Source organism: Pan troglodytes, chromosome 10, assembly GCF_028858775.2.
Source record: "Pan troglodytes isolate AG18354 chromosome 10, NHGRI_mPanTro3-v2.0_pri, whole genome shotgun sequence".
Classification (NCBI taxonomy): domain Eukaryota; kingdom Metazoa; phylum Chordata; class Mammalia; order Primates; family Hominidae; genus Pan; species Pan troglodytes.
In genome coordinates this window covers 88,004,302-88,023,915 of record NC_072408.2, presented here as the reverse complement: position 1 = coordinate 88,023,915, position 19,614 = coordinate 88,004,302, and the positions used below count along the sequence as shown (strand labels likewise).

The 19,614-nt window shown below is 36.0% G+C and overlaps 1 protein-coding gene across 2 annotated transcripts in view; it reads right to left on the bottom strand.

The window, feature by feature from the left end:
* ACSS3 (acyl-CoA synthetase short chain family member 3) overlaps window positions 1-19,614 on the bottom strand; it is a 179,289-nt gene that overhangs the window by 28,156 nt on the left and 131,519 nt on the right. For both annotated transcript variants that reach the window (XM_509241.9, XM_016923924.4), the window contains 2 exons: window positions 11,056-11,151; window positions 7,978-8,041 (listed from right to left, as the gene is read on the bottom strand). In XM_509241.9, the coding sequence (XP_509241.2) occupies window positions 7,978-8,041; window positions 11,056-11,151 (160 nt within the window). The remainder of the gene's footprint in view (window positions 1-7,977; window positions 8,042-11,055; window positions 11,152-19,614) is intronic.

Sequence of the window (19,614 nt, the reverse complement as noted above, 5' to 3'; positions counted from 1 at the left end):
ATTAAAGCCACCCTTATAGAGGGACATCATATGTCTAGCTGGTTCCCTTTGGATTACAGAGGTGATTGCTATTAAATATGACACATGGTGCTGGGAAATGGCAGTGAAGAGAATAAGAAAAAGAGTGAGAAGTGGGGGAAGAAATAAAAGAGATAAAAGAATGAGGTCCCAGAATAGTGAAAGGATAAAAGCAGGTGATGGTATCATTCAAATCATCCTGTAGAGGCATCTAACAAAGAATTCAATATATGCAATATGTGGTAGACATTTTGTACAAAAGAAAACATGAGAAAGGAGTAAGCTCAAAGAATTTGACATGCAGAAACTGATCTATGATTTCGATCTTGAAGAATAGGTTCATGAAGCTGAAAAAGGAATAAGAAGGAAAGACACTTCACACTGTGTGACCAACGTACCTAAACCCTTCCTTCCTTTCATGTGTTTCTTTGTTTCATTCATTCTTTCCATTCAGTCAGTTAATCAGCAAATAGATATTGATTTCTTAAAATATGTAAGGTATAGCAATAAGGGCTTCAAAATGAAGTGAATAATGAGTGCACAAGTATAAATGGTCTGCTCAGTCTAATCAACACTTACTGTGTGTGTGTGTGTGTGTGTAAATAGTCCTCAACATTATGAATAGGTGTGATGGTTAATTCTATGCATCAATTTAGCTTGACCAGGGTACCCAGATATTTGGTCAAGCATTCTAGGTGTTTCCGTGAAGGTATTTTTTAGATGAAATTAACATTTAAGTCAGTAGATTTAGAGTAAATCAGATTATCCTCCATAATGTGAATGGTCCTCATCCCATCAGTTGAAGGCCTTAATAGAAAAGAAAGTCTGACCTCCCAGTAGGAAGAGGGAATTCTGCCTTCAGACTCAAACTACAACTTTTCCTGGGTCTTCAGCCTGCTGGCCTGTCCTGCAAATTTTATACTTGCTAGCCTTCACAACTGCATGAGCTAATTCCTTAAAACAAATATTTCTCCCTCTCTATAGATATGTGTGTATTCATATATGTGTGTGTGTGTGTGTGTGTAAATCCTATTGGTTCTATTTCTTCAGAGAACCCTGACTAGTACAATAGGACATGTTAAAGCCAAGTTACCAAATGTGTTTTAAAAACAAAAGATGTAATTGGATCTTTGTTCTAGAAAGAGTGCTAAAGCTGGTGTGATGAATTGGATAACAAGAAGCCACAGTTTAAGAGGATGAAAATTAAGTGTGAGGGTTGAAGAAAAGAGAAAAATCAAAGCTGACTCTTTGAAAGTTTCTATAGAACGTTTCTATTCTAGATGGAAACAGAAAATTTCTATTCTAGATGGAAACAGAAAGTTTCTATTCTAGATCAATAGTGATGCCAACGCAGAGAGCGCAATGTAGTAAAAGCAGTATTTTCAGGAGAGGTGGCATTTTGGGATTTGTAGAAGTAGAGAGGTGACAAATAATTTGTTTAGTTACTGAGTTTTAGCAACCTGTGGCATCATAAATGGAGTTATCAAGTAATATGTCAATAAATACATGTCTGAAATCAGAAGACAGATGAGCCTAGGTAGATATATTGATATTCTCACTATGTGTAGCTAGGTAATACAGAAATCTTAGAAATTGGTGAGATGATTCGTGGAGAGAGTATAAAAAAGGAAAAATAGTTCTACGGCTAAATATCAGTGTTAAAGAAATATCAAAGAAAAAACTCCACTGAGAAAAAAAAAAAAGAAAATAAAATCAGAGATATTATGAGAACCAGGGGAAAGTAGTATCTAAGAAGCCACTAGAATACAGTTTTAATAATGACCTAGTATTAAACAAGGTTAAATGAAGTGTAAATTTTGTTTGAAAGCAGATGCAACAGTGATCATGGAACTTAGTAATTAAGATGTTTTGAGTTTTCTCATGATTGTCATTTCAATGGAGTGGGGAAAGCAACAGCTGGAGTGATTAAGAAATAATCAGGAAGTAAGTAGAGACAGTAAGGTTAGACTATACTTTTTAAAATTTGTGGCGATTGGAAGGAGATGTATATGTCAGTGGCTTAATGCACAAAGGCAGGTTGATTTAGTATGAGAAAGATTTGAGTGGAAGTAGCCAGTGGAGAGAGAGGATGGAGATTTGAACAGTAGAGAAGAAAACACCAGAGTAATTATTCAATTGCCTTGTTTATTTATTCATTTATTTATGCGTTAACACAAACATTCATTTTCTTCCTTCGATCAATATTTGTTAGGTGTTTCGTATTCCTCATGCACTGTGCTACACATTAACGATACAAGGATATAAACTATGATCACAGACACGTGGAGATCCTAGCACTTTGTGAACTACAAGAAAAAGAAATTTAGTATTTTTAGAATACTGATAGGAAAGATAGTGAATGATGTCTACTCCATTAAGTTAATGAAATGACATCAAATGCAACGATTCAAGTGTTCATCAGGTGAACTTTACAGAAGGTAGTTAAACTCTGCCTTGCCAGTAGTGCTTGGAAGAGAAGTTTTTATCCCCATCCAAGGTGTGGACCTGCTGGAAATAGCACATGTGTTTGTCCCAAGTTATTTTTGAGATGCTCTCAGAAAACTACTTCATCACTCACAAGTCTAACTGAGGATCAGCCTGAAAAGCAAGATATGAAATTGCAATTGGTAATTGATAGGATAAAATAAGTGCATGCTTTCTGTTCCTCACTAACAAGATGTGGTATCTTAAAAAATCAGATGTGGTAATTTGGATATTGAGAAAAATCTCTAAAGAAAGACTCATAAAGGAAGACATACAATATTCCTAAAGAAAAGGGGAGAAGAAAAAAGGATTCATAATTGGAATCATGTGTTTTTAATAGACACACACATACAGAAACACACACACACACACACACACACACACACAAAGTAGTTCCCCTTTATCTACATGGAATATGTTCCAAGACTCTCAGTGGGTGCCTGAGAAACCATGGTAGTACTGAACCCTACATATAATAAGGTTTTTCCTATACATATATAGCTATGATAAAGTTTAATTTATAAATTAGGCACAGTAAGAGATGAACAGCAACAACTAATAACAAAATAGAACACTTAGAACAATATGCCAGCATCACTACTATTGTGCTTTAGGGCCATCGTTAAGTAAAATAAAGGTTGGTTGCACACAAGCACTGTAACACCTAGACAGCCAATCTGATAACCAAGACGGCTACTAAGTGACTAACGGGCAGTAGCGTAGAAAACATGGATGCACTGGACAAAGGGCTGATTCACATCCTGGCAAGACTAAGCAGGACAGTACAAGAATTCATCACCTATTCAGAATGGTGTGCAATTTAAAAGGTGAATTATTTCTGAAATCTTCCATTTAATAACTTTGGACTATGGTCGACCACAGGTAACTGAAACTGCATGAAGTGAAATTACGGATAATAGGGACTGCTGCATGTGCATACACACACACACACACACACGTGTGTGTATATATATGTATGTATGTATATGCATATATATATTTACATATATATATTTAAACATGTGATAAGAAAATGTGATCAATGAAAGAAAACATGGGGAAAGAAGCAATAAGATCCAGATAGACATTAGGTGCATATGAGCTACAGCAGATTTTTTTTGTTGCAGTATTCCAAATTAACACCTTTCTTCTTATTGCTAAGGATTATTACACATTAAGTGAAGGTCTTCCTTCTGGAACAGTGGGTGCACTGGAGCTCTTTTTCTAAAGTTATAGAAAAAGAATTTTTTTTTCTGTAGTTATAAGAATGTAAAAGTGCATTGGATTGGCAGAAGGAAGGGAAAGATGCAAAAATACTAAGAAATGAACTAGTTAATACCTATACTCATCCTTCAAATTTGAAAGCAAATGCTGTCACCACGTGATACCTTCCCCAATTCTGCCAAGCAGAGTGAAAGAGGGAGTTTTGGTACAACTCATCCAATTATGAATTGAGAGTCCTCTTAGAGAATTCCCTTTCCTAAAAGATCATTCTGAAGGGGAAAGGTGAATAATTGAGGCAGCAGTGACAGCCATGTGGGAAGGGAAGCATTAGAGTGCTGAGCAATCCTTAAATAGCTAGGGCAGGACAAAGGATGTCCATCACCCTGGAAAATAATACATTCCTGGCCAATCGAAATATTACACTCCTAGATGCCTCCTATCCTAGATAAAAGATGGTCTATTTTTCACTGCTCCATCTGGAATTTCCATAGCAATAGAAATAAATTGAAGCCTGTTCCCTAGAGAGATCTGGGTTAAATCCCAACTTTGCACTCTCAGTATTTCCTATGGGGTCCTTAGGATTTTCTCGAGATTTTCATATGAAGTTATTTTTATCTCCCCAGAAGAGATTGACCATAATTTCTTTCTCTCAGGGCAGACAAAAGACTGGGCAATAATGTGAGTTCTAGCTGTGCAACTACTAATGTTGCATACTTTGTCATGTCTACAATGAGGAGGATAACGTCTGCCCATTGCCTAACTCATAGTGCTGTTATAAGGCTAATAAAATATCACACTCAAAACTGTATATGAGATTTAGAAAGGAGCAGGATTATAATTATGTGACATGCTTAGTTATACTCAAAGGATACCCAGATGAAAAGAAAGCTTCCTTGGCTCTTTCCCAAGATGGCAACGCAGTGACTGAATCATTTACGTGAAGCTGTAAATATGTGAACAGGCATCGTTAACCATATCTGAAGAATGAGAAATTGTCAGGCACAAAAGTAAAAGCCACTCAGACAATTCCATACAACTCCCTTGCACCCCACCATGGCTTGCAGGACACAGCACAGGGTGAACAGGCCACACTTCCAATAGCAACAATGGATCTGGTCAGAGAAAAACATTTGTCCATCAGAGAGAAAGAGCCAGAGACCTATGGCTTTAATAACAGTGAGCACTGTGCTAGGAAGAAAGGCAATTGCAGTTAAAATTTTCTTTCATGCCCTGTTCTCTGTTGCCTGGAAATTACTGACTCATAGTTTTATTTCTGCACTTTGGAGCTCTGGATGCAATTACACGAATACCTTCTAAAATTCATCAGTATTTTGTATGCATAGGAATTCAGATCCCTTAACTTTCTTACTAAATTAACTGCCTGGAGTAGGTTCCCAAATCAAAAGAATTTTCTAACATTCATGTGGACATGAAGTTCTCGCTTCTACTAGAAAGATAAATTCTATGAATGTAAGTAATCTAATAAAGCACTAAAATTGCAGGATTCCTTTTTATTATATCTTAAGACCTATAGTAGTTTAGGAAGTGCTAAAACAGCCAACTTCTAGTCAAGGGGTCCCCAGGAGAACAAATCAGTGATTTGCGGAATCTCATAAAGAGGAATGTAGAAAAATCTAGGTGGATCAAAAGGTTTTTTGGTTTTTGTTTACTTGTTTGTTTGTTTCCACATATTACTATTTCTAAATATGAACCTACACAAATGAGTCTTAAGATCTATAATGTGAAATGTTATAGATGTTAAATATAAAAACATCCTACACATACTGCAGGCAGCCATTGGGATATGTGAATCCTTTTCAAGTTGATAAGTTAGAGTGGAATGGCTGCTGGCAATGTGGGTTTCAAAAAGAAATTCTTGCTCTTATAGATAAAAGGAGTTTCTGAAAAAAAGTTTCAAAATCTGTTTTTTTAAAGAGAGAGCAGGAGAGAGAGAAATCTTGGTGGTAACCTTTGTTTTCCGATTATTTCTACCTTACCTTTCTAATACAAAAAGATTTATAATACATTCAAATATCTAGTTTCACTGTTAACCTAAGAGAGGAATCAAATTCTACTGTTTGTCATAACATATTACATCATCAAGTAATTTATAATGAAATCTCAGAACCCTGGATCTGTACAATAAAATTCTTTTAGGAATACAGAGGGAAAAAATAATTGTGAATTGGTGACAATCTAAACCATAGAATGCTTTAAGGCAATAGTTGTTACTTTTAAGTATTTGAAATAACACTAATGGCTATAAGAAAAAAATTACAGTTTATGTGGGACACTGTTATATTTTATTATCTCTGAATGGATGTGGGGTGAAGCAGCCCATAATTAGAGTGACAAAACCCATGAGGAGTTTAAAACTGTGCTGGCATCAAATGCCACCTCTGAGATCTTGCAAAAGTTTGTTTTATGAAATAGATGACTCACAAAGTTAGGAGGTTACATAAAAATGTATGCTGCTAAAGTGCTTTGAAAAGCTCTCAAAAACCATTCTATTCCCTAAGCAAGCCAAACATCCACCCACAAACGTGTTCAAATTATTAATTTCTTTAGCAGCCCTTCCCTTCTTCCCCTGCTGCTTTTCCCTTGAACAGGTCAAATTTGAACCAGCTCTATGTTAACACAGATTCTGGCTCAGAGAACTGTGAATACAAATGGTATGTTCAATATTTAATTTTTTCATCTTGATGGATATGTTGTTTTAAAATGGAAACTTTTAACAAAGTAATATAGTGCTTACATGTTTACTGATAAAAGCATGAGAAGAATTACATCATAACTTGTATGCTTTCTATTAGCTTTCTATATAGTTAAAATATCTCTACCTGAAGAAACATCCTCTTTTTAACTACTGTTTTTCATGTAATTTTCATAGAATTTAAAATATCTTCTTTACAGGAAGCAATCTTATACCAATCTCAGAATGCCAAGTAATAAGAGTTCTTTTGACTTCCAATAGAAATAAATAGGAAAGCAAATCATTTTTAAAACCTGATGCTCTGTATTTATAGTAGCTCAATCTGGTGAATTCTACTACTTAAACTCTATCAGTAAAGATGTCAATATCATGTTAATCAGAGGGACTAAAGCAATCTCTCTTTCAATTATTAAAATGTCACATACTGTGAACCTTCTAACTTAATCAACTTCCATTTCTGCTTCCACTAGCATATAAATTTTAAAGTACATGTCTTGATGTAATTAAAGTAAATTTAAATATTTTCAATTTAAATGGTAGCAGTTTTGCCTATCAAATGAACAATAATTTAAAAAAATGTTAACAAGAAGATGGGATATTTGCTAAGTCAGGAACTTTATAAGATGATACTGTTTGACCCAGTAATTATACTTCCAGAAATCTCTTCAATACTATTGCAATTATCAGAAAAGCAGAAAAACAAGATGAAAAAATGTTTAATATAGTATTATTTATAATCATAAAAATTCAAAAAATGCTAAGAAGCCTATACTGGGGATGAAAATTTTAAGAAACAGAGTAAAAATTAAATGCGCTTATGAGACAAGGTTAAGGGAAAACAGCAATACACAAAAATAAATTGATTCACCATTGTAAAATGTTTGTCAAAAAGTGGAAAGTCAAATCAGAAACCGAAAATCAAATACTGCATGTTATATTTTATAACTGAGAGCTAAATAATGGGTACACATGGACATAATGATGAAAACTAGAAACTCTGGGGAGTCCAAAAGGTGTGAGGGAGGGAGGCAAGGGTTGAAAAACTACCTGTTGAGTACTATGTTCACTATTTGGGTGATGGGTTCATTAGAAGCCCAAACCCTAGGATTATGCAATATACCCATGAAACAAACCTGTAAATGTACCCCTGAATCTATACCAAAAAAATGTAGATAGTCATGTATATTATGAAGTTAATAATGTAATTGCTGAGAGGTGAGAGTACAGGAACTTTATTTACTTATTCATATTTTTTTGTATGTAAGTTAACTTTATCATCTATACATAACCTGTAAAATGAAAAAAAAGTTATTTAAAAATATGCAAAATTTGTGGTTTTTGAAAATTGCATTTAAATTGGTCGTATTTTATGGGGCTTCTATGTTTAAATTACAACACAGCTGACACAGTTCTTAAGCAACACACAAGTTCTTTCTACAACTTCCTCAGTAGCAGTAACACTGCATTGACCCCATTTTTTCTTAGTATATACACCAGTTTTTGCCCTTTAATATAGTAGTATTGAAATTTTTGCTTACTTTACCACAATATTTCCTAAACACCGAGCCTTCAGTTTTTGCATGTTGTCATCCAAAATCATAACTACAAAGTAAAATATAAATATTTGAATAAAAATTCATAAAGCTTAAACATTTTTCTATATTTTTATATTCAACCCAAAAAACTCTAGCTTAAGAGAGTAATCTTTTAATTCCTGTGAGACCATGAACAAATATAAACTAAAATATCTTACAAAAAAATAAAGAGCACATGTATCTGATTCCTAACAACATCAGAAATTTTCCTTCAGAATATCCCTTAAATGAAGACATCATATTTCAAACATGTGGTAATTTCATCTCTATGTCTATGTCCACTAAATGTACCCTTGTAATCTATTAGAAGCATTAAAAACATGTTCAGCTTTTTAAAAAGTAAAGGAAATGAAGTTTTCAAACACACCAAAAAATATTATACGCGACAAAAATAAAATACTTACAAGTTACAAAAAACCCCTTATTCTGATTTAAAGCGTAATATCCACTTAGGAGCTTTAAATTTGGTCAATTTAATCTTCCCAAATATTATCTCAATACTTTCTGTGCTGTCCTGATAGAATCCTAAAAGAGTTTAGGAGATTAAAGCTTGTATCCACATTCAGTAACCCTTGGTGCAAACTAAATATGAAGATAAGTCATCATCTTCTAGGCTTTAATAGATTATTTATGTGGCCTCATTCATCCAGGTAATTCTACCTTAAGCAGATATGAGAAAAGAAGGTTGTTGCTCTCAGAAAAAAATTAATTGTTCCCTTCTTTGTGTTCCTGGAGCACTTTGTTTTAAAATTCTGTATTGACAGTTAGTAGAAGTATCTGTATCTAACTAGATTGTGAGATCATGGAGGCCATGGCTAATTTATCTTTGTTTCCCTAAATCTCAGTACAGTGGCCAAATCACTATATGCCCCGGGCACATTCTGTAACCCGTTCAGTTTCCCTGTCTATGAAATGGGAGAAATCTCTTTCTCATAGTGGTTATGCAAGAAGTATTTTTAAAAATGTATGCAAAGTGACAAGTTTGCATAAGGTACTCAATAAATGTGTTATATTAAATTAAATGTTTTTTAGACAAAAAGGATTTTCTTTTCTTTCCTAAAAGGATCCTGCCTTTTTTTATTATTATACTATTTAATATTACATTATGATTTTAATCTCTAAACAATCACAAAACATAAAAATTATCAGTCATAAAGTCACTGATTCCTTGGTTATAAATGTTTAACCTGTACTGTCTGCAAGCCAGTTGAGAAACTTCTGTACTGAAGTTACATGAGGGAACAAAGCTTAACTATTTCTTACAACTAGATATAAAAATGGCACTGAAATACTAACAGAGAAATGTGTTTAACATCTTCCACCATCAGAAACCCCTAAAAATGTCTCAACACAAAACATTTTTTTCTGATAAAAGGAGCAGAGATGACAGACTGTTTAAACAGAGGATTTCACTAAATCTGGGTTCACCTTTCCAGGGCTGGAGAAGTCACTGACTTCACAGAATATCTATTTCTGCCTTGAATAAAAAAAAAATCTAAAGTATCTTTTTATAAATGTATCTGCTAGGTTAAACCAAATGATCCACGTTTTTGTAACTAGCCATTGTCCTAGAAGGGAAATCCAATATTTTTATGTTAGAGAAGCAAAAGACAAATCTCTGAATTTTGCAGTTTATATGCAAATAAGAAACATATGTTAGGAATCATATTTTGTCTCCCAAAGCTAGGTTTTCTTCATAGGTCTACTAAGCCAAATTGTGTGACCTTAAGCAAATTACAAAACCTCTGTGCCTCATTTTCCTTGTCTGTAAAATGAATGTGTTAGTCTAAATCAAGTCAGTCCTCTGACTTTTCTGAAATATTAGTAGCACTACTATCTAAGACATATTCTGCCTTTCTACTGGTAGGCACCGTGTTAATGCTTTATTGCATAACATGACAAAACAGAAGCCCTGGAAAGCATGTAAAAATGTTACTCTTATTTAGAAATAAGGAAACAATGTTCAAAAAGTTATGTGACTTGTATAATTTATACACCTAGAGAGAGCCATCCAAGATAAATTGTTTAATAATAATGGTTACTACTATAAATTTAAAAACAAAAATTGACAGGATATTATAGCTTCTAGTCACATAAAGCCAGCATCAAAGAAATGTTTTCTTTTGGGATCCTCCCCCTTTGTTTTTATTTTTATTTTTATATTTATTTATTTATTTTTTGAGACAGAGTCTTGCTGTGTTGCCTAGGCTGGAGTGGCACGATCTCAGCTCACTGCAACCTCTGCTTCCTGGGTTCAAGCAATTCTCGTGCCTCAGCCTCCCAAGTAGCTGGGGTTAGAGGCGCACACCACCACACCCGGCTAATTTTTGTATATTTAGTAGAGACGAGGTTTCACCACGTTGGCCAGGCTGGTCTCAAACTCCTGACCTCATGTGATCCGTCTGCCTTGGCCTCCCAAAATGCTGGGATTACAGGCATGGGACACCACTTCTGGCCTGTTTTTATTATTAAACAATAAGGTTTAAAAACTTTGTCCTCACTCCTAAATTAAAAGGCAGCATGTGTAATATACAGTAAGAAATTGCAGCTTTTGAAATCAAAGCAAGCAAATTCTGAGGACAATGGTTTGCATTGTCCCCAGGATCTAACCAGCAGTGTTATCTCAAGAAAATTATTTAGTCTGTTAACCAGTTGGTTAACTCATCTCTAAAATAGTAATGATAGCTCTGAATTAAATATACTTCAGCATGAAATGAAAAGACATATATAAAGTACTGGGCTCCCAGCAGGTGTTTCCTTCATAGTAATTTCACACCCATATTCCTAACATACCTTATTAATGATATTATTTTTGTGGTTATGACAGTCATTTAGAACATATCCTGGAAATCCACAACATACTTTTGATAGCAAAAATTAAGGCATTCATTTTTAATACAAGGCATTCATTCAACCAGATTCTAATTAAGCCCCTAGTTTGTTTCATGCAACATAATACACACTAGATGCAAGAAAATGCCAAATTTATTAACTTTACGTATTATCAGGGTCATTCCTTACCATTGTATCCTGGGACGCTTTTTCCTGCTTGCCCTGGTGGAGGTGTTTTAGAATTGCCTAATCCAACACATGATGCGGTAATTGGAGATCCAGTCTCTGGAAAAAGAAATGTTATTTATCACTTCATGTTTTAACTTGGAATCATAATGTTTCTTGAGTACATGCACACTCTACCCCACCCTAGTTTGTCATACAATGTAGCTGCGTTAGGAATAGATGAATAGCGCAAATATATTATTTAAAAATTTAAAGCTATCTAGTAACTTATAACATATCCACAGTATTAAAACTTAAGAATTCATAATTAGAAAAATTTATATAGTAGTGTTTCTTCTAAAGAAAAGAAAGGCTGCTCTAGTGTTTGCAATTGTGGATCAGCAGGCGTGAAGAATGGAAAATTATGTGACTTGGACTGTTCCATAACACACACTAAAAGCTAAAATGATCACTAGAAAAGATGCTTTCTCTTGACTCACCTAAAGTTATTTTGTTTATCATTGTTAATTACAGCTGTGTCAAAACATTTTTGTTATTTCTAGCTCATTCTCCGGAATAAGTAACCCAAAGATTTTTGAAATTATTACGTTGATGTAAAAGTAATTGTGGTTTCTGCCATTACTTTTAATATATGGATAATATTGTCATTTAGCATTAGGTATATCTCCTAATGCTATCCCTCCCCCCTCCCCCAACCCCACAACAGTCCCCGGTGTGTGATGTTCCCCCTCCTGTGTCCATGTGTTCTCATTGTTTAATTCATGTTGTGCACACGTACCCTAAAATTTAAAGTATAATAATAATAAAAATAAAAAAAGATTACACACAGAAAAAAACATTTTAATAAAATGTCTTTATAAATTAAAAAAAATATATAATATATATGGATAATATCATGCTCTAATTTCCTAAGAGCTACACTTGCCTAGAGAACCTGCATTTAAAGCTAATTTTGGCAATACTTTTTCAAGTTGTTCAGTCTGCTGTTCCTGGACGTTAGAAGCCCCAAAACACAGGGAGGAAGATGACTATACTCTGCTGACTATTTCATCAAAACCACGAACTTTCTCACAACTAGCCTGCAATGATTGACAAAAATGCTAAATTTGTTTTCTGTGTCTCAAGTTGTAACAGCCAGAATACTAGCTATTACCTGATTACCACAAGTTCTGAAAGTGGTTATTTTTAATGGAGGGATGCACTTATTAACATTCATAAAAGCAAGTTTGGAGTTAACACAATCTTTTGAATACAAAATATATATGTACGAAAGGGCAGGAAAATAGTATTTGGTTAGTGAAAAGTTTGGGAATTACTTGCTTAGTATTATACACATAACCTACACATACATATACCCAAGGAATTAACTGCCAAACCCATCATATCTAAAGTAATCCAAAAAAATTAAAGACATCCATCTTCTAAAGTACTCAGAATGTGTTCCTTCTACCATGGGCTCTACCATAATTTATCACATATTGATATCACTTTAGAATGATGGGAAGAATTTATTACTGCTCTTTACCTTCCAGAGTAGTTCATTTTATTATTCACATTTTATGGATGGAGGCTCAGCTGGCATCAATAACAGAAGATGAACTTTTGAACATCAAAACACAGTTCCTAAGTCACAGTTTAGTGCTCAAGATGCTAAGCCGTATGGTCACTGCTGAGGATCATCGGCAAGTAACCAGAGCAGACATTTCTGATGTTTAACAAAGAGTTCTAAAGTATTTTCCAAGCATGACCAAAAAAAAAAAAAGGCGGGGGACAGGGGGGAAGGTATTTTATGAAATGGCAATCCATAGCCATCTAATACTCCTGCCGATTTTCCCCACAGCATAATCAAAGCAAGGGAGGACATCTGCATGCTCAGAAGTGTTAACAGCATTTCCCCCTCTGTTTTTTCAGAAATGTCCAGGTGCTCACCTCAGCTATCCTTCGAAATGGATATGAGAGACCAGAGCAGGGTGATGACAGGAAGCAGTCTTGTAGAGTGAGGTGCTTAAAAGAAGGTACACAGAACAAATAAGATGATAATAGGAAGAGAAGCTTCTCAGACACATTAGGAAAGGAGATACCACCTTCAAGATGCTTTTGTTACTTCTACTACCTGGTGCAAGGAAGCTGCTAGAGTAAATCTATTTTAGAAGTATTCTTATTAAGTTCAGTTTGTCAATAGGGGCACACCAGTTACCTAGAGTTCAGAGTCTCTACAGTTCTTACAGTGTGGATTCTCATGAAAGACGTTATCACACTGTTGTTCCTATCGCACTGGGAGAAGGGGGATGTAGGAAAAGAAGGTGAGAGTATAACCTAGTCTTAAATAAAGCTGCAAGACAGCAAGAAAGGATTAATGAAGCGTTGTCCATCTTCACTGCCTAAGTAAGCTGATATACGAACCTCCTGAGATTCCCAAGCATCTTTCTATAGTAATTATTTATTTATAACCTTTATTCTTCATCTTTTTTATACATTATGATTATAAGACAACTATTAAAAGCTTATTTTTCTATATAATTAATTTGAGTCTTAAACTTTAGGGTGCTGAAAATGATTATTCATTCAGGTTGCCTAAAGTAGATAATATATGTTTATACTTTGAACATTAGTAATTCAAGTGTCTTGTTGACTTTATTTTGATTGATTCATTCAAAGGATTAGAAAAAGAACTATTGCTGGCTAGGCGTAGTGGCTCATGCCTGTAATTCCAGCACTTTCAGAGGCCGAGGCTGGTGGATCACCAGAGGTCATGAGTTTGGGACCAGCCTGGCCAACATGGTGAAGCCCCATCTCTACTACAAAGACAAAAATTAGCCAGGCGTGGTGGTACCCACCTGCAATCCCAGCTACTTGGGAGGCTGAGGCAGGCGAATTGCTTGAATTCAGCAGGCGGAGGTTGCAGTGAGCCGAGATCACACCACTGCACTCCAGCCTGGGTGACAGAGCAAGACTCCATTAAAAAAAGACAGAAAGAAAGAAAGACAGAAAGAAAGACAGAAAGAAAGACAGAAAGAAAGACAGAAAGAAAGAAAGAAAGAGAAAGAAAGGAAGGAAGGAAAGAAGGAAGTAAGGAAAAAAGAAAGAAAGAAAGAAAGAGAAGAGAGAAGAGAAGAGAAGAGAGAAGAGAAGAGAAGAGAAGGAGGAGAGAAGAGAGGAGCGGAGAGGAGAGGAGCCGAGCAGAGGGGAGTGGAGGGGAGCGGAGGGGGGTGGGGAGGGGAGGGGAGGGGAGGGGGGTGGGGAGGGAAAGGGAGGGGGGAGGGGAGGGGGGAGGGGAGGGGGAGGGGAGGGGGAGGGGAGGGGGAGGGGAGGGGGAGGGGAGGGGAGGGGAGGGGAGGAGAGGGGAGGAGAGGAGAGTAGGAAAGAGAACTATTGCTAGTGACTTGTAGAAAATACAATCAGACAAAATGGCAGTTCCTAGGACTCTAAGCATACTAAGGAATCATAGGTAGAACAAAAGTGAGCTGAAAAAGACCGTAGTTGTTGTTACAGATACTTTGGTTATCCTTCTTTGTACCTCTGAACATCCTAGGACCCAAGGACTGACGCATCTTCAATATAAACATATACATATTTCCTCACACACTTATGCACACAGACAAGATAAACACTCTTGCTCTCAAACTGGTCCATGTGCAGAATAGGCTTCTGATTAGTGACAACCCCTAAGCATGCTGCAATCCTTAACTGAAATCCTATGAACTCCCAAAGCCGCATTTCAAGGATGTTCTAAAAACATCTGCTTCACACTACCCGGGCTGTAATTAAGTGGCTAGCAGTTATTTATGGAGACAAGAAATCTAGATGTCATGTTGCAATTGGGAAATAGCTACAATAAACAAACTAGAGCATTCTCTTTGTAGAAGAGCATGGGATACTTCATTTAGAGAAAACTTTACAAAAGCACCTCACCTTAGAAACACAAAATGTTCAGCAAATCACCAGCATAGTTTCTTTAGATAAGAGACAGCTAGGAAGAAGATGAACAGGGAATTGAAGGGTATGAAGAATGTCACCTTAGCACATTTATACTCACCCTGCATTAGAAGCTAATAGAGAAATTTCCTTGTTTTTAAAAAAGGACAAACTTCATGGTATCTTTACTGCATGTCTTTACTGACTCACTCTACTTTATTATATAATAAGCTGTTACCTAAATGAATTTACTTTAAAATTTCTGACTCTGAAGTAAAAACAGGGAAGACAACTAGATACATATTTTTCCAATATGAATTATGCTATATACCAAGAGTCGAGTGCTTTTAATCTATATAATTGCATTTATTCCCACTACTACAAGACTACAGAGAGAAAAGGGAGTATTCTTTTTACTGATGAAAAATTCTGAGGATTAGCCAAGAAAATTTAAATAACTTGTTCTAGTTTTCATAGTTCTTTCAAAGAAGGAGAAGAATGGAATAGACAAGTACCACTTCTGAAGCTCTCAAGTAACAGACAGAGGATGAGAAAGGAATAAAATCACCTAGACTGTGTCTCAGTAGAGGAAGAAAAATCCCTGTGGCAGGAAGTGAGCCCAGTCCCCCATACTTGCAAATAGCATTATTGGTGGTACAAATCACTTACTAGCAAATAGTTTTTGAGCAGCTATTATGTGCTAGGTGCTGTTGTTAGAACTGGAGATACAATAAACAAAAGTAGCCAAAATTTCTACCCGCATGGAGACCTCCCAATTTCCAACTGGGGAGATAATGAACAACATATTATACAAGAGTGAAATGTGTGGTGTGTAAAAGAGTGATAAATACTAACGGAAAAAGGAAACATAAACTGAGTATGGAATGTCATGGAGAGGGTTTTCAATTTTGTATTGAACAGGAAAGACCTCCCTGAGAAGGTGACATTTAAGTAAACATCTGAAAGAAGAGAAGACATGTGACACATAGATATTTAGGGGAAAAGAATATAAGAGAAGGGAAACTCAAGTTCAGAGGTCCTGAGGTCGGTTCATACCTAGAGTGTTTGAGAACAGTGAGGCAGCCAATGTGACTGAAATAGAATCACAGAATTAACAAAAAGTATTGATAGGAAATAAGGTCAGAGAAATAGTGAGGAGGCAGATCATGCAGGAATACTTCAAAGTCATCCTAAGACCTTAGTCTGAGTGACACTGTAAGCTAATGAGGGCTTCTGAACAAAAAATTAATGAATCATAACAATGTAAATATAATTTATTTAAATAGTTACACACCATTCAGGTTCTATGTCCATGTTTAATTTATTTGGGCTGCAAGAGAGATGTGTAGTAGGAAATGCAGAGACAGACAGAGGCTGTATTAGAATAACTGGTTAATAGATTTCTGTGGCTTTCTAAACATCAGGGACCAATTCACATGATAATTCACAAGACTGACAGAAAAACTAGGGCCCAGTTGGGTGGCAGATGACAGACAGACTGTGTGGGTAGATGGTCCACATAAACCAAAGATAATCCCTTTTGTTATGTAAGTGTGAGCATGCATAAAATTGATACATTTCTAAAAGAGAATTTGGCAGTTCTTATAAAAAATCCTTAATCTACCCATTTTGACATGATGTGATTATTACGTACTGCATGCCTGTATATTTCATGCAACCTATAAATATATACATCATGTATCCACAAAAATTGAAATTAAAAATTAAAAAAAAAAGAGGCTCCTGACAGCATTCCCAGCATTTTGGGAGGCCAAGGCAGGTGCATTGCTTGAGCCCACAAGTTTGATACCAGCCTGGGCAATGTGGTGAAACCCCATCTTACAAAAACACCAAATACAAAATACAAAAATTAGCCAAGTATGGTGGTGCACACCCAGTAGTCCCAGCTACTGGGCAGGCTGAGGTGGGAGGATCACTTGAGTCTGTGAACTCAATAGCCTGATAGCACCACTGCACTCCAGCCTGGGCAACAAAGTGAAACCCTGTCTCAAAACAACAACAATGGCAAATTAATTAATTAAATTAAAAATGAATTAAAATTCCATCAAAGCCAAATTTTAAAAGCCTATGTGAAAAATAATTATTCTTGCTGCACTTTATACAAATAATTAGGCCAAGTATAAGACTAAAGCTTATTTTTACAAGCAAATCAGTCTTATCATGATTTATCTTTAGTAAAAATGGGAGACTGGAGAGAGAAATTTATTTTTCAAGAACTACGGTATACCTGCTATTAGATTCCAGTCTCATCAGTTGTTTCTGAGTGTTTTCCTGTAATTTAGACTGACCTTGATTATTCATGTGAACCAATCAGTGATCTCTGACTGCAGCTCAGAAGAAACAACAGAGATGGGTAACGTAAAATTCCAGATTAGTATTCTAATTCTGGGTATATATTGGAATCAGCTAGCATCCCCATATCAGTTTGGTTCCAACAGTTGGCAAGTTCATAGAAAGCCTTCTTACTCCGTTTACTTGGGATAGTTTTTACTTATTTTGCTATACTATTGTGGAATATATTGCTGTTGTACTCTATGTGTGGGAATGCAGGATAAGCTTACTCAATGTCCTCTTAAATTGAACACGTTTTAATCTTTCAGATATCACCTTTTGATGGAAGCCAAGAGTTATGAGTGGTCCTCAACATACTGATGCTTTCTGACGAAGCTCCTCTCTAACCTGAATACGAGAGACCCTAATAGGCAGGAATATCATCACCCCATTCAGCCTGAAGAAGTTACAGAAGATGGATTTTAATCTGTCTACAACCCTTAGGATTAGGGTTCTCTTATAAAAGGGAAGGGGAAAATATGTCAGAGGCATTCAAACCAGAGCAACTCCATCTTGAATAGGGGCTGAGTAAAATAATACTGAGACCTACTGGGCTGCTTTCCAAAGTGGTTAGGCATTCTTAGTCACAGGATGAGACAGGAAGTTGGCACAAGATACAGGTCACAATGACCTTGCTGATAAAACAGCAAGAGGTAAAGCAGCTGGCCAAAACTCACCAAAACAAAGATGGTCATGAAATTGACCTCTGGTCATCCTCACTGCTCATTATATGCTAATTATAATGCATTAGCATGCTAAAAGACACTCGCACCAGTGCCATGAGTTTACAAATGCCATGGCAATGTCAGGAAGTTACCCTATACGGTCTAAAAAGGGGAGGGACCCACACTTCTGGGAAGTGCTCACCCCTTTTCTGGAAAACTCATAAAACATCCACCCCTTGTCTAGCATATAATTAAAAATAACCATAAAAATAGCCAACCAGTAGCCGTTTGGGCTGCTCTTTCTATGGAGTAACACTCTTTTATTCCTTTACTTTCCTAATAAACTTGCTTTCACTTTACTCTATGGACTTGCCCTGAATTCAATCTTGTGTGAGGTCCAAGAACCCCTTCTTGGGGTCTGGATCAGGATCTCTTTCAGGTAACAAATTCATCACTGAATACTGTCCGAGTTGTTTTAGTCAACAATACTTGGAGACTTGGAGCACCAGAATCCCTGGCTGATTTCTGCCTATGATCCACAAAATCATGAGATACGGTTGTTGTTTTAAGCTGCCAGGTTCTGGAGTAATTTTTTTTTTTTTTTTTTACATAGCAATAAATACTTGGAACATTTCCCATTAAAAATGTTATATAACCTTTTTAAAAAGATTTAGTGCAAGTCTCAAAAAAAAAGTGCATGTAGTTAACAAAAAACATTCTCCTAGCCTGCAGCTGAAATCAGCCTGTGTGCCTGAGAGTCATTTGTATCAGCAGGACCAACAGTCCAGTCCCTGACATTCTGTGCTTGGGAAATGTTTGCTGACTAGTTAATGCATACTTCTAACATGATTTTAGGCTCCCATGATAAAGATCAGGGGCCTAAAAAAAATAAGTAGCAAATCACAGAATGTAATCCCAAAATGAACCAGAGAGAAAAAAAATAGAGGACTCCAGGAAGATAAAAGCTATATGTTACCATTATGATTCCTTTACAACATTTTCTTATTCCAAGAATGATAGTCAAAGGACAGTCATTCAATAAGTATTTATTGAATATATTCTATTCACTAAAAGGTATTTCTTCTGGGGAGAAGGGAGTGTTGAGGGTATAAATAACATGCCAAATAGAAATTGCAGCATGTATAAAGGTTCAGAAGTTAGACCATCAAAGGACTGTGAGTTATTCCGCAGAGCAAAGCTTGCGGGAGGCAAGTGTACTTAGGGAGATGATGAGAGACCAAGTGAAAGAAGTAAACAGCGGGATGAAAATCCCATGTTAAGAAATTTGAATATTGTTCCAGGAACAATGGGAGACATGGGGGGTTTCGTAAAGGCGATTTGCTCAGAATTGCATTATAGAAAAATCTCTTCAGTTGCTAACTGGAGCACTAAACTGATGATCCCAACCCAAAGCAATAAATCAGATAGATGTGGATGGTCTGGTGCAGGTGACTGGCAGTGGAAGATAAGACCAAATTTTAATTATACTCAAGATCAAAAGGTCTTGGTGATTGTCTGGATACGGGGCAAAAGCAAGAGGGAAAAGGCCAAGTTAACCCCCTGGGATATGACTCAAAAGTTAAAGAAAACTAGATGTGAATGAGGGTTAAGAGGAAGATGTGGTGGCAAG